A 13627-nucleotide genomic window follows, 5' to 3' on the forward strand; every position below is an offset into this window, starting at 1 on the left:
GTTGAATGGCGAAATAGGCTCAGGGAGGGCTGAATGGCACAATACTGTCCTTAATATTTTGTATTTTACGTATTTTGATGGCGGTTGATTGAAGAAATCAACACTCGGTATTGTACAGAATTAATAATGTTACTGCTGTCACAGGAGGAAGAGGAGGAGGACGATGATGATGACGATGATGATGATGACGATTCTGAGGATGAACTAGATGACTTGGATACCGACCCACTGCTGGATGGAGAGGATGAAAATAACGGGAGTGAAACCAATGCAGCCCAGGATGGGGAGCGTGACTTCACGGCTTCTGATGAGGAGGAGTTGGAAGCTCTCCTGGGTAATGGCGAAGAGGAAGCTGAGGAGGAAGAGGAGGAGGAGGATGACGACTGGGAGGATGAAGATACAGACATTCTTGGAGATTGTAAGTCAATCCCATTTGTACACACAGTAGTCTGATAAGAAGGCAGGCATTTTCCTGGATACACGATGTTCGTAAAAGAGGGAAAAGGGGAAAGATAGGAGAGGGGTGGAGGAGCATTGATTGAGAAAAATATTACAGTGCTGGAGAGAGAAAATGTCTGCAGGAATCCAGAAGTCAATTTGGTTAGAGCTAAATATCATTACGCTACTGAGCATATTTATGGGCTGCAACTAATGGGAAAGATATAGAGGAATAAATTTTTACGAAAATTAAAGAGAAGTGCAAGGGGCAGAGAGTTGTGATAATGGGGGGGGGGGGGGGGGGGGGGGGGCACTGCACCTATTACGATATAAGCTGGGGTAACAGTTTAAAGGCAGAGATTTCTCAAGAGTGTTTGGGTGAATTTTCTTGACCAGTATGCTGCTGGCCAAACAGGAAGGGGCTGTTAGGATACCAGACGAGAAACCCCAAATAATTTGCAATTTGTAAAACTGAGAGGATAGGATACTTCACCCCAAGAGTGATGACTCTGACTAGCTATATTTTATGTTAAAACAAACTTTAATTTAAACACAGAATTAACCATATTAACATCAAAGAAATAGCTTTATAATTAACAGTTAAACAGTTCTTAAAAGAAGGAAAATCTTTAAACTCACTATCTGCACCTACCACTATCTATGTTCCAACTAATCAACCCAATACAGTTCAAAATCCACTCATAAATAAAGTTTTTTAAAAATAATTTAAGAGTACCCAATTATATTTTTTCCAATTAAGGGGCAATTTAGTGTGGCCAATTCACCTTACCTGCACATCTTTGGGTTGTGGGGGTGAAACCCATGCAGACACAGGGAGAATGTGCAAACTCCACACACACTGACCCGGGATCGACCCCGGGTCCTCAGCACCATAGGCAGCAGTGCTAATCGCCCCATAAATAAAGTTAGCAATCGGGGTTACTTGCTGTTCTCTGTGCAGACCTTTGGAGAGAGACCCTTTCAGGAACAACCTGAAAATCCTTCTATCATGTCAGAGTAGAAACCTACGGCAAACTGCTGTTCAACTCTTCTAGCAGACTGCAAAACTACAGACAAACCTGGCTCCTCCCATTAATTATGTCATCTGTATCCCACTAAGATGTCCCATGACATGCTTGGTCAGGACTTAACACAATACCTCAAATTATTTGCACCCTAGGGTATCTCCAGCTCCAGCAATCCAAACAATGTTCCATTACTCATCTATGTGTAAACAAGTTAATGGTTCGAATTAATGAGTGTCTCACTTTTATAATACCTTAATTACTGCTTTACTAGATGCGCTGTCTGTATATATTTTAAATCAGGGTTGTTAATAACATTACTACCGCAAAATATAACAATTTCCTAAGTTCACAAGCATTGCTGGGATCTAGTTCTGGGGAATGTGGTGGGTGAGGTATTGGTACGGTAACATTTAGGGAACAGTGATCATATTGTCAAAAGATTTAGAACCGGTATGGAAAAGGACAAGGAGAAATCTAGAGTAAAACTGAGTTAGAGGATGACTGAATTCAGTGGTTTAGAACAAACCAGTTCCGGGTAATTTTGAATGAATGATTGGCTGGCACAGCGATAACAGAACAATGGTTGCTTTTAAAGAGGAGATGGTTTGGGTACAGTCAGTATATATTCCTATCAGGGATAACAGTAGGGTAGCCAAAGTCAGAACTCCCTGGGTGACAAAAGAGAGAGTAAGATTGTTATGGGCCAGGGTTTAGAGAACCCCAAAGTGTATCATGGATTCCACCTGACCCACAACTTTTAATAGATTGTGGTATGGGGAGCACATGGCCCACTCTACAGGTGTGATACAGCAGAAATGGAAAAGTTTTTTGTTTTTTTTAATAAACAATTTTATTGAGGTAGTTTTTTGCTTTGTAAACAGTTACAGACATCAACAGAAAGAAAGCAAAAAAGGCAAAAATGTGCAAACATCCACGTACATTCAATACTTCAATCGTAACATACTGCACAAGCCTGTTCCTCTCCCACCGGTACTACCCGCCATTTTATCCCTCCTAGTCTACTCTAATCTACCCCCCCCCCTGCTGACGCTCACTCTCCCGCAAAGATGTCAATAAATGGTTGCCACCTCCGGGCGAACCCCTGTACAGATCCCCTCAAGGCGAACTTAGTTTTTTCCATACCCAGGAAACTCGACATGTCCACAAGCCACAACTCAGTCTTCGGGGGCTTTGAGTCCCCCTCCACGCCGGGCTATCAGGGAAGCAAAGGCCAAAACATCGGCCTCTTTCTCCCCCTGGACTTCTGGGCCTTCGGAAACCCCAAAAATTGCCACCCCTGGACCCATCGCCACCCTTGTTTTTAGCACTCGGGACATGACGCCTGCAAATCCCTCCCAGTACCCCCTAAGCTTAGGGCATGCCCAAAACATGTGAACGTGGTTCGCTGGTCCTCCCGCGCACCTAGCGCATTTGCCCTCTATCCCAAAGAATTTGCTCATCCGAGCCACCGTCATGTGGGCCCGGTGAACGACCTTAAATTGAATCAGCCCGAGCCTGGCACATGTCGCGGTCGAATTTACCCTACTCGGGGCCTCTGCCCACAGCCCGTCCTCCATTTCCCCGCCTAGCTCCTCCTCCCGTTTAAGTTTCAGTTCCTCCGTCTGGGACCCTTTCTCCCTCATGAGCACCTTATAAATATCAGAGACTCTACCCTCCCCTTCGTCCTCCCTAGAGACTATTCTGTCTTGGATCCCTGTTGGCGGGAGGCGTGGGAAAGATGAGACCTGTCTACGAACAAAGTCCCGCAACTGCAGGTACCTAAAATCATTTCCCCTTACCAGCCCAAATTTCTCCTCCAAGCTCCTCAAACTCGCAAAGCTCCCTTCCAGGAACATATCGCCCACCCTCCCCACCCCCGCCCGCCGCCATGCTCGAAACCCCCCATCCATACTCCCGGGAGCAAACCGATGGTTGTCGCAGATTGGCGCCCAAACCGACGCCCCCATCTCCCCTACATGCCTCCTCCACTGGCCCCATATCCGCAGGGTCGCAACCACGATCGGGCTGGTGGAGTACCTGGCCGGTGGCAGCGGTAGAGGAGCCGTGACCAGGGCTGCCAGGCTGGAGCCCCTGCACGAAGCCGCCTCCGCCCACTCCCAGATAGCACCCACCATCCACTTCCTTATCATAGCGATGTTGGCCGCCCAGTAATAATTAATCAGACTCGGCAAAGCCAGCCCTCCCTCGCTGCGGTTCCTCTCCAGCATCGCCTTCTTCACCCGCGGGGATTTTCCCGCCCAGACAAAGCTCATGATCATCCTGTTAACTCTTTTGAGAAGGACTGTGGGACAAAGATCGGGAGGCACTGAAAAACAAACAGAAATCTAGGGAGGATTGTCATCTTTCCAGTCTGCACCCTCCCTGACAGCGGGAGTGCATCCCATCTCCGAAACTCTCCCTTCATTTGCTCCACCACCCTCGCCAAATTTAACTTGTGCAGCCTGCCCCAGTCTCGTGCCACCTGTATTTCCAAATACCGGAAATTTTCCTCAACCAGCCGAAACGGTAGCCCCCTCAATCTGTTCTTCTGGCCCCTTGCCTGCACCACAAACATTTCACTCTTGGCCGTATTTAATTTGTAACCTGAAAACTGGCCGAACTTCCTCAACATTCCCAGTATACTTCCCATCCCGGCCACTGGGTCCGACACGTACAGGAGCAGGTTGCCTGCGTAAAGAGAGACCCTATGTTCTAACTCACCCCTCACCATCCCCTTCCATCTCTCTGCGGCTCTCAGCGCAATCGCCAGCGGCTCTATGGCCAGCGCAAACAGCAGCGGGGAGAGCGGGCAGCCCTATCTGGTCCCTCGGTACAGCCTAAAGTACTCCGACACTTATCTGTTAGCCTGACGCTGGCCTTCGGGGCCTGATATAATTTGATCCAATCCACCAGTCCCTCCCTGAACCCAAACTGTCCGAGCACCTCCCATAGATAGTTGCACTCCACCCGGTCAAAGGACTTCTCGGCGTCCATCGCGACCACTACCTCCACCTCCCTGCCCGCCGGGGGCATCGTTATCACATTAAGTAATCTTCTCAGGTTGGCTGCCAGCTGCCTACCTTTCACGAACCCAGTTTGGTCCTCCCCAATCACCTCCGGTACGCAGTCCTCCATTCTAACCGGCAGTACCTTTGCCAGGAGCTTGGCGTCAACATTAATCAGGGAGATTGGCCTGTAGGAACCGCACACCTCCGGGTCTTTACCCCGCTTCAATATCAGTGATATAGTGGCTTGCGACATTGTCGGCGGCAGGGTCCCTCTGTCCCTTGCCTCATTGAAAACCCTTGCCAAGACCGGGCCCACCAGCTCAGAAAACTTCCTATAGAACTCTACTGGGTATCCATCCGGCCCCGGGGCTTTCCCCGACTGCATGGCCTTTAGGCCCCCAAATACCACCTCCGCTCTAATCGGGGCCCCCAGCTCATCTACTGTTGGGAATGTTAACCCGTCCAGAAACCTTTTCATCTCCTCCAGTTCTTCCGGCAGCTCCGAAGTATACAGCTTGCGATAGAAGTCCAGGAATACCTTATTCAATCCTGCCGGGTCCTCCACTTTGCGCCCCTCCCCATCCATCACTCTACTTATTTCCCTGGCCGCCTCCCCCCTCCTGAGTTGCTGTGCCAACAGTCTGCTAGCCTTTTCCCCATGCTCGTACACCACTCCCCTCGCCTTCCCAAGCTGTTCCACGGCCCTACTCGTGGATAGTGCCCCCAGTTCCGCCTGTAGTCTCTGCCTCTCCCTGAGTAAAACCTCCCCCGGGGTCTCTGCGTGCTCTTCATCTATCCGACCCATTTCCCTGACCAATCTATCCATCTCTGCCCTGTCTGCCTTGGCTCTGTGGGCCCCAATTGAAATCAGCTCCCCCCGCACTACTGCCTTTAGCGCCTCCCACAGGGTCGCCGCTGAGACCTCCCCGACCTCCATGTGGAGGCGGAAGAGAATCCCCCAGCGCGCATGCGCTGGTGGTGACGTCAGCGGCAGCTGACGTACCGGCGCATGGGCGAACCAGCGAAGGCCTTTCGGCCAGCCCCGGCGGCGGGCGTCAATAGCCGGTTTTGCCGCCAGTCGGCGTGGCGCCAACCACTCCGGCGCGGGCCTAGCCCCCAAAGGTGCGGAGAATTCAGCACCTTTGGGGAGGCCCGACGCCAGAGTGGTTGGCTCCGCTACGCCGGGACCCCCCCCCGCCCCGCCAGGTAGGGGAGAATCCCGGCCCACTATGACAGATATATGAACGGGCGGGGAACAGAGGGAAGTAGACCTTGGAAAATAGGAGACAGGTTTAAATAAAGGATCTGGATCGGCGCAGGCTGGGAGGGCCGAAGGGCCTGTTCCTGTGCTGTAATTTTCTTTGTTTGTGTCATTCACCTGCAGGTAATTTTGCATACACCTCGAAGCCTCTCACAGATCCCCTCCTCCGACAGCAGTCCCACGTCTAGCCTCCATTGAGGGAGTTGGTAGCTCACCCCCCCCCCCCCCCCCCCCCCCGATCTGCAGGTCTGCCCAGTGCGGGGCATGGTCTGAGATAGTATTTGCCGAATATTCCGTGTTCTTTACCTCCCCTATACAATCCCTGCTTAGTACGAAGAAATATATCCTAGAATATACTTTATGGACGTGCGAGTAAAACGAGTAGCCCCTTCCTGTCGGCTGTCTGGCTCTCCAGGGGTCCATTGCCCCCATTTGCTCCATAAACCCTTTCAGCTTCCTTGCCATTGCTGGGAGTCTACCCGTTCTGGGACACGACCGATCCAAAGCCGGGTCAAGGACCATGTTAAAGTTCCCCCCTATTATTATCCTGCGAGAGGCCAGGTCCGGGACCTTCCCCAGCACTCTTTTAATGAAGTCCACATCATCCCAGTTCGGGGCATATATATTCACCAGCACCACTCTTCTCCCCTCCAGTCTGCCCCGTACCATCAGGTATCTGCCCCCCCCCCCCCCCCCCCCCCCCGTCTGCGGCTATGCTCTCCGCCTCAAATTGCACCCGCTTGTTGATCATGATTGCCGCCACCCCCCTGGACTTCGAGTCCAAGTCCGAGTGGAACACCTGGCTAATCCAGCCCTTATGGAAAAGTATTTATTAAAACAAAAAACAATGTTTATTCTATGAACTCAAGTTAACCTTTTTAAAACGTACATAATACATACAGTAAACATCTTAGCAACTATCAATTCAAATACAACCCCCAAAGAATACAACACTAAGTAATCCTTAATAACTTCCCAAACAACATCCAGAAGACAAAAGAAACACATTCTTCCCAAACTACATAACTCCTCATCTCTTACCATTAAAGTTTGACTAGCTCCCGTATCTCTTAACATTGTGATTTCTTTACCTGCTCCTCCTGATACACATGAGTAAACTTTACCCACACAAGTAAATCTCCAAAAGTATAATTTTCTCTGAGAGCTTCATACGTTTGGTCTATTTTCAAAGCCCTTATCCACCTATCAAAATTACTCTGAGCATTTCAGACTCCATGTATGTTTGACCAAATTCTTTCCTTAAATTTCGAAACCTTTGTCTGTAGGCTTCAGGCACTAGTTTGTATGCACCTAAGATGAGTTTTTCACCTCCTCATACATCCCAGATGCCTCCTCCGATAGCGATGCAAATACTTCACTAGCTCTACCTATCAGCTTTGTTTGAATCTGTAATACCCGCATGTCTTGTGGCCATTTCATTTGTTTAGCCACCTTCTCAAATGAAATGAAAAAGGCTTCTACCTCCTTCTCATCAAACCTTGGCAATGCTTGGACATATTTAAATAGATTCCCACCAAGCCTTCGACTTTGATGTTCTTTCTCACTATCCTCATCACTATCATCCAACTGTACGTTTCCCTTTACGTCTGCCAATTTTAACTGACTGTCATGTTTCATGGCCATTTTCTGAAGTTTAAACTCTCTCTTTATCTTTTTCCCTGATCTGTATCTCCCTTTCTCTTTCTTTTTGTTCTGCTAGGGCTATTCTTTTCTCCTTTCTTCTCTCTCCTTTTCTTTTTCCTCTTTATCTCTCTCTTCCTTTTTCTCATATTCAAGCTGCTTTAATTCTTTCCCATGTTCCATTTGTTTAATTTGTAACTGAATTTTTGCCATTTCCAATGAGTCAAACTGCATCTCGGGCAACTTTAAATGCTTAGCCACCACCATAATTACCTCACCTTTTCGCATTTTGTCAGGTAATGTTAACTGCAATGTTTTTGCCAAATCTAACAGTCTGCTTTTAGTCTCTGTCCATAAGGTACTGCGTGTGACCGTCTCCACCCCCAAAAACGTCACAGCCTCTGAAAGAGCCATTGTCCACAACACACTCCCCACTTAAACTAGAATACCACACCTGAAAAGCAACCACAATATGCTCACCCCTCACTGTCTTTAAGTTCACAAAGCCAATCCAATCGATAGACTTTCATCCCCCTCGAGCCCCCAATTTGTTATGGGCCAGAGTTTAGCGAACCCCAAAGTGTGTCATGGAGTTCACCTGACCCACAACTTTTAATAGATTGTGGTTTGGGGAGCACACGGCCCACAGGTGTGGTACAGCAGAAATGGAAAAGTATTTTTTGAAACAAAACAAAGTTTATTCTATGAACTTAGTTAACTTTTTTAAAACATACAGTGAACATCTTGCAACCATCAATTCAAATACAACACTAAGTAATCCTTAATAACTTCCCAAACAACATCCAGAAGACAAAAGAAACACCTTTTAACAGAAGCACGTTAGGTTTACATTCTCTACTGAGAACATTTATAATTCTGAAATCACCAAATGATCAAGAGATAGTCTTTTCATGGCAGAGAGATCAACCGTACACCTAATCTGTCTGGCTTCAGCTCCAACACTGAAAACGAAACTAAAACACACCCTGCAGCAAACAGCCTTTTGCCCAGCTCCACTCACTCTCTGACATCACTGCAGTAGTAAACACCCATTTCTTAAAGGTACTCTCCCATGATAAGATAAAGAAGAAAAAAGGTATGTATGACAGATATCAGGATGATAATACCAAGTGCAAACAAATCTAAATGTAGACATCCTCGGCTTTGTAAATAATAGGCACAGAATACAAAGGCAAGGAAGTCATGGTCCACTTTCATAAAACACTGCTTTGGCCTTAATGATGTGAAAGCTTCAGAGAGGGTCCAGAAAAGTTCCAGGGCTGAGCGATTTTAATGAGGTGGATAGATTGGAGAGACTAGGGCTGTTTTTCTTCAAGAAGATTAAGAGGAGCTTTGATCGAGGTATCCAAACCCATGAGGAATCTAGACAGAATAGATGGAGCGAAATTGTTATCATTGGCCAAAGGGTTGAGAACCAGAGGGTATGGATTTACGGTGATGAGCAAAACAATCAATGGTGACACGAGGAAGATTTCCTTTACTCGGCTCGTGGTCAGAATCTGGAATATACTGCCGGAGGGTGTTATGGAGGCAGATTCAATCATGGCTTTCAAAAAAGGGAAATAATTGCCGGGATAACAGGGGAAGGGTGTGGGAGGAGGACCAGCTGAGCTACTCTTGCTTACTTGAAGGGCCTCCTTCAATACTCCAACAATTCTAAGATTCTAGTCCAGAGAGTTAAGAACTGCCTTTCAGATTCTCTTCCTACCTTTTTATGCCCAATACCTTCCATGTAAATTGCTTGTACAGCGTCTTTCAAAACCTCAGTTATTTCCCAAAACCAATCAGCTACTTTGAAATACAGTCATTGTCGTAATGTGGGTAAATGCAGCAACTGATTTGTACTCATCCTGAGAAATAATATGACCAGATAATCTGAGCACTGACCTTTATTCTCCCATTGACCCATTCTGATATTTTACCTTTATACAGCTACCAGCACCTTCTGCCATTAACACTTCCTCTGCCTCGTGACCTACACAGCTTTGTTTCAATCTCTCCTAGTTTGTACCGAGTCTCTGACCTTGTACTCTGTTCCAGCTACTCCACATACGGAGGCGGCAGCATAGTGGTATTGTCGCTGGACTAGCAATCCAGAAACCCAGGATAATGATCTGGGGACCCGGATTCAAATGCCACCACAGCAGGTGATGGAATTTAAACTCAATAAAATATCGGGAATCAAAAGTCTAATGATAACCAATGGCGATTGTCCTTTAGGAAAGGAAATCAGCGATCCTTACCTGGTCTGACCTACATGTGACTCCAGGCCCACAGCAATGTGGTTGACTCTTAAATGCTCTCTGAAATGGCCTAGTTGTATTCAACCGCTGCAAAAACACAAAAAAGGAACAAAACCAGACAGACCACCCGGACCATCGAACCACGCACTGGAAACGACAACGGCAAACCCAGCCTGGCTGACTCTGCAAAGACCTCCTTACTGACGTCTGGGGACTTGTGCCAAAGTTGGGAGAGCTGTCTCTCAGATTAGTTTTTTTTAAATTTAGATTACCCAATTAAGGGGCAATTTATTGTGGCCAATCCACCTACCCTGCACATCTTTCGGTTGTGGGGACGAAACCCACGCAGACACTGGGAGAATGTGCAAACTCCACACGGACAGTGACCCAGAACCGGGATCGAACCTGGGACCTCAGCGCCATGAGGCAGCTGTGCTAACCACTAGGCCACCGTGTTGCCGTATATCACAGATTAGTTAAGCAACAGCCTGACATAGTCATATTCACAGAATCATACCTGACAGACAATGTCCCAGACACCACTGCCACCAATCCTGCGTATGTCCTGTCTCACTGGCAGGACAGACCCAGCAGAGGTGGCAGCACAGTAGTATACAGTAAGGAGGGCGTTGTCCTGGGAGTCCTCAACCTTGACTGTGGACCCATGAAATCTCATGTCTTCGGGTTAACCGTGGGCAAGGAAACATCCTGTTATTACCACGACCGGCTACCATCAGCTGATGAATTCGTACAGCTCCATTTTGAACACCACTTGGAGGAAGCACTGAGGGTGGCAAGGGCGCAGAATATGCTCTGGGTGGAAGATTTCAATGTCCATCACCAAGAGTGGCTTGGTAGTACCACCACAGATGAGCTGACCAGGTCCTAAAGGACATAGCTGCGTGACTGGGGCTACAGCAGATGGTTAGGAAACCAACAAGGGGGATAACCATACTTGACCTCATCCTCGCCAACCTGCCTGCTGCAGATGTATCTGTCCATAACAGTATCAGTAGAAGTAACCATCGCAAGGGCAGCATGGTGGCGCAGTGGGTTAGCACTGCAGCCTCACGGCACCAAGGTCCCAGGTTCGATCCCAGCTCTGGGTCACTGTCCGTGTGGAGTTTGCACATTCTCCCTATGTTTGTGTGGGTTTCACCCCCACAACCCAAAGATGTGCAGTGTAGGTGGATTGGCCATGCTAAATTGTTCTTTAATTGGAAAAAATTAATTGGGTACTCTAAATTTTAAAAAATAATAATTAAAAATGTTAACTCTTATTTTCTCTCTGCACAGACCTGCTGTTTACAAAATTTTCTGTTTTTGACTAGATAATCTGTTCTATGATGATAACTTGAGGGATAAACTGGGGCACTGTGGAAAAACTCCAATCTTTAAAATAGTGCCATGAGATCTTTTACAACCAAAAGACAGCACGTCTGATAGTGCAGTATTCTGTCAGGATGATTGCTGCATTATGAGCCCGGATGGTGTGCTCCATTCTCTGCAATGGGATTCCAACTTCTTGGATTGAATTGGATTATGTTTATTGTCACGTGTACCGAGGTACAGTGAAAAGTATTTTTCTGCGAGCAGATCATTAAGTACATGAAAAGGAAATAAAATAAAATACATCATAGGACAACACAAGGTACACAATGTAACTACATAACACCGGCATCGGGTGAAGCATACAGGGGTGTAGTGTTAATGAGGTCAGTCCATAAGAGGGTCATTTAGGAGTCCGGTAACAGCAGGAAGAAGCTGTTTTTTAAAATATAAATTTAGACTACCCAATTCATTTTTTCCAATAAAGGCGCAATTTAGCGTGGCCAATCCGCCTAGCCTGCGCATCTTTGGGTTGTGGGAGCAAAACCCACGGAAACACGGGGAGAGTGTGCAAACCACATGGACAGTGACCCCAGAGCCGGGATCGAACCTGGGACCTCGGTGCCGTGAGGCAGCAGTGCTATCCACTGCGCCACCGTGCTGCCTGAAGAAGCTGTTTTTGAGTCTGTTCGTGCATGCTCTCAGACTTTTGTATCTCCTGTCCGATGGAAGAAGTTGCAAGAGTGAAGCCGGATGGGGGGGGTCTTTGATTATGCTGCCCACTTTCCATAGCTGTAGGTGGAGTCAATGGATGGGAGGCAGGTTGTGTGATGGACTGGGCGGTATTCACAACTGAAGTTTTGTGCGGTCTTGGGCGAGGAGTTGCCATACCAGGCTGTGATGCAGCATGATAGGATGCTTTCTATGGTGCATCTGTAGAAGTTGTTAAGAGTTATTGTGAACATGCCGAATTTCCTTGGATTATACCACCGCTGACATCTAAATCCTATACACCATTGAAGGGCAGCTGAATATCCAAACTTTCACAAATGCCCTCCTGAAACAGGAGTATATGGAGCATGATCCAGGCATTTTCAGGAGCCTGGTTGAGATACGGTGAAATTGAGTGTCAATGAATTGGTGGTACAAAGCCCATGTTTCAGTCCATTGGTGCTTCAACACACCATGTTGCCATCTGGAATTTGCTCTCCTTTCTTTTTTATAAATTTAGAGTACCCAATTCATTTTTTCCATTTAAGGGGCAATTTAGCGTGGCCAATCCACCTAGCCTGCACATCTTTGGGTTCTGGGGGCGAAACCCACACAAACACGGGGGAAATGTGCAAACTCCACACGGACGGTGACCCAGAGCCGGGATCGAACCTGAGACCTCGGCGGGAATTTGCTCTCCTAATGCCAATCCCGCCAAACACAATACAAATCTGTGTGGTTTCTGCTGCTTCATGAAAATGTTAAGAGCTAATATTTCAATCCCTCATCCCTCACCATCTTTGACACAGCGGCTTGAGCACTTGCTGATACTTCTTTGGTCTAATGTTTTTCTTAATGTTGTGCCCATGGCGAGAAATATTGGTGCTGTGGATTGCAGAACTTGCATCAGATGCTGCCAGATACTTCCTCCTACCTACCCCTGGGCCACAACTCCACCATTGAACGTCAAGCCATTGTTTCCAGGACTGTCACTGACCTCATCTCTTCTGGAATCCTTCTCTCCACAGCTTCCAACTCCGAGAGCCCACTTCTACCTCCTTCCCAAAATCCACAATCAGGACTGTCCCAGTAGGCTCATCGAGTCAGCCTGTTCCTGCCTCCGCTGAACTCACTTTTTCCTATCTTGACTCGATCCTCTCTCCTCTTGTCCAGTCCCTTCTCACCTACAAAAGCGATTCCCCTGATGCCCTGCGTCATAATCAACAACTTCCAGTTCCCTGGCCCCAACCACTTCCTCTTTACCATGGCTATCCAATCCCGCTGTACCTCCATTCCCCACCAGCGTGGTCTGAGGACTCTTTCTTTCCTTCCTCAGTGAGTCCTGAACAATCCCCATCCAACACCACTCTGTTTGGCTGAAGTTGTCCTCTCACTGAACAATTTCTCCTTTAACTCGTCTCATTTCCTGCAAACCAAAGACGTGGCTATGGATACCCGCATGGGTCCCAGTTTTGACTGTCTCGTTCCCTGGGTATTTGGAACATTCCTTGAACCAGCCCTCTCCCACAACTCTTTTACCGGTACATTGACAGCTGTTTCGGTGCCACTTCATGTTCTCGTCTGGACCTAGGAGGAATTAATCAATTTTTCTTGCAACTTCCACCCCTCTATCACCTTCACGTGGGCCGTCTCCAACACTGCCTTTCCCTTCCTTGACCTCTCTATCTCCATTTCTGGGGATAAGACTGTCAACTAATATCCATTGCAAGCCCAATGACTCCCACAACTACTTAGACTACAGCTCTTCACAGCTCACATCCTGTAAGAACTCCATCCCATTCTCCCAGTTATTTCACTCCCGTTGCATCTGTTCTGATGATGTCACATTCCAAAACGGTGCTGCTAATGTATCTTCCTTTTTCTTCAGGAACAGGCTGACACAATGAGCCTTCTGGGACAGTCGTGTCTTTAAGCTATAAACCAATT

At 47.5% G+C, this 13627-nt stretch overlaps 1 protein-coding gene across 1 annotated transcript in view; it reads left to right on the forward strand.

The window, feature by feature from the left end:
• LOC119973172 (DDB1- and CUL4-associated factor 1-like) overlaps window positions 1-13627 on the forward strand; it is a 149766-nt gene that overhangs the window by 120059 nt on the left and 16080 nt on the right. Inside the window, 1 exon segment of the mRNA XM_038810816.1 lies at window positions 145-418. Within this exon segment, the coding sequence (XP_038666744.1) occupies window positions 145-418 (274 nt within the window).

The sequence above is a fragment of the Scyliorhinus canicula genome, chromosome 11, assembly GCF_902713615.1.
Source record: "Scyliorhinus canicula chromosome 11, sScyCan1.1, whole genome shotgun sequence".
Classification (NCBI taxonomy): domain Eukaryota; kingdom Metazoa; phylum Chordata; class Chondrichthyes; order Carcharhiniformes; family Scyliorhinidae; genus Scyliorhinus; species Scyliorhinus canicula.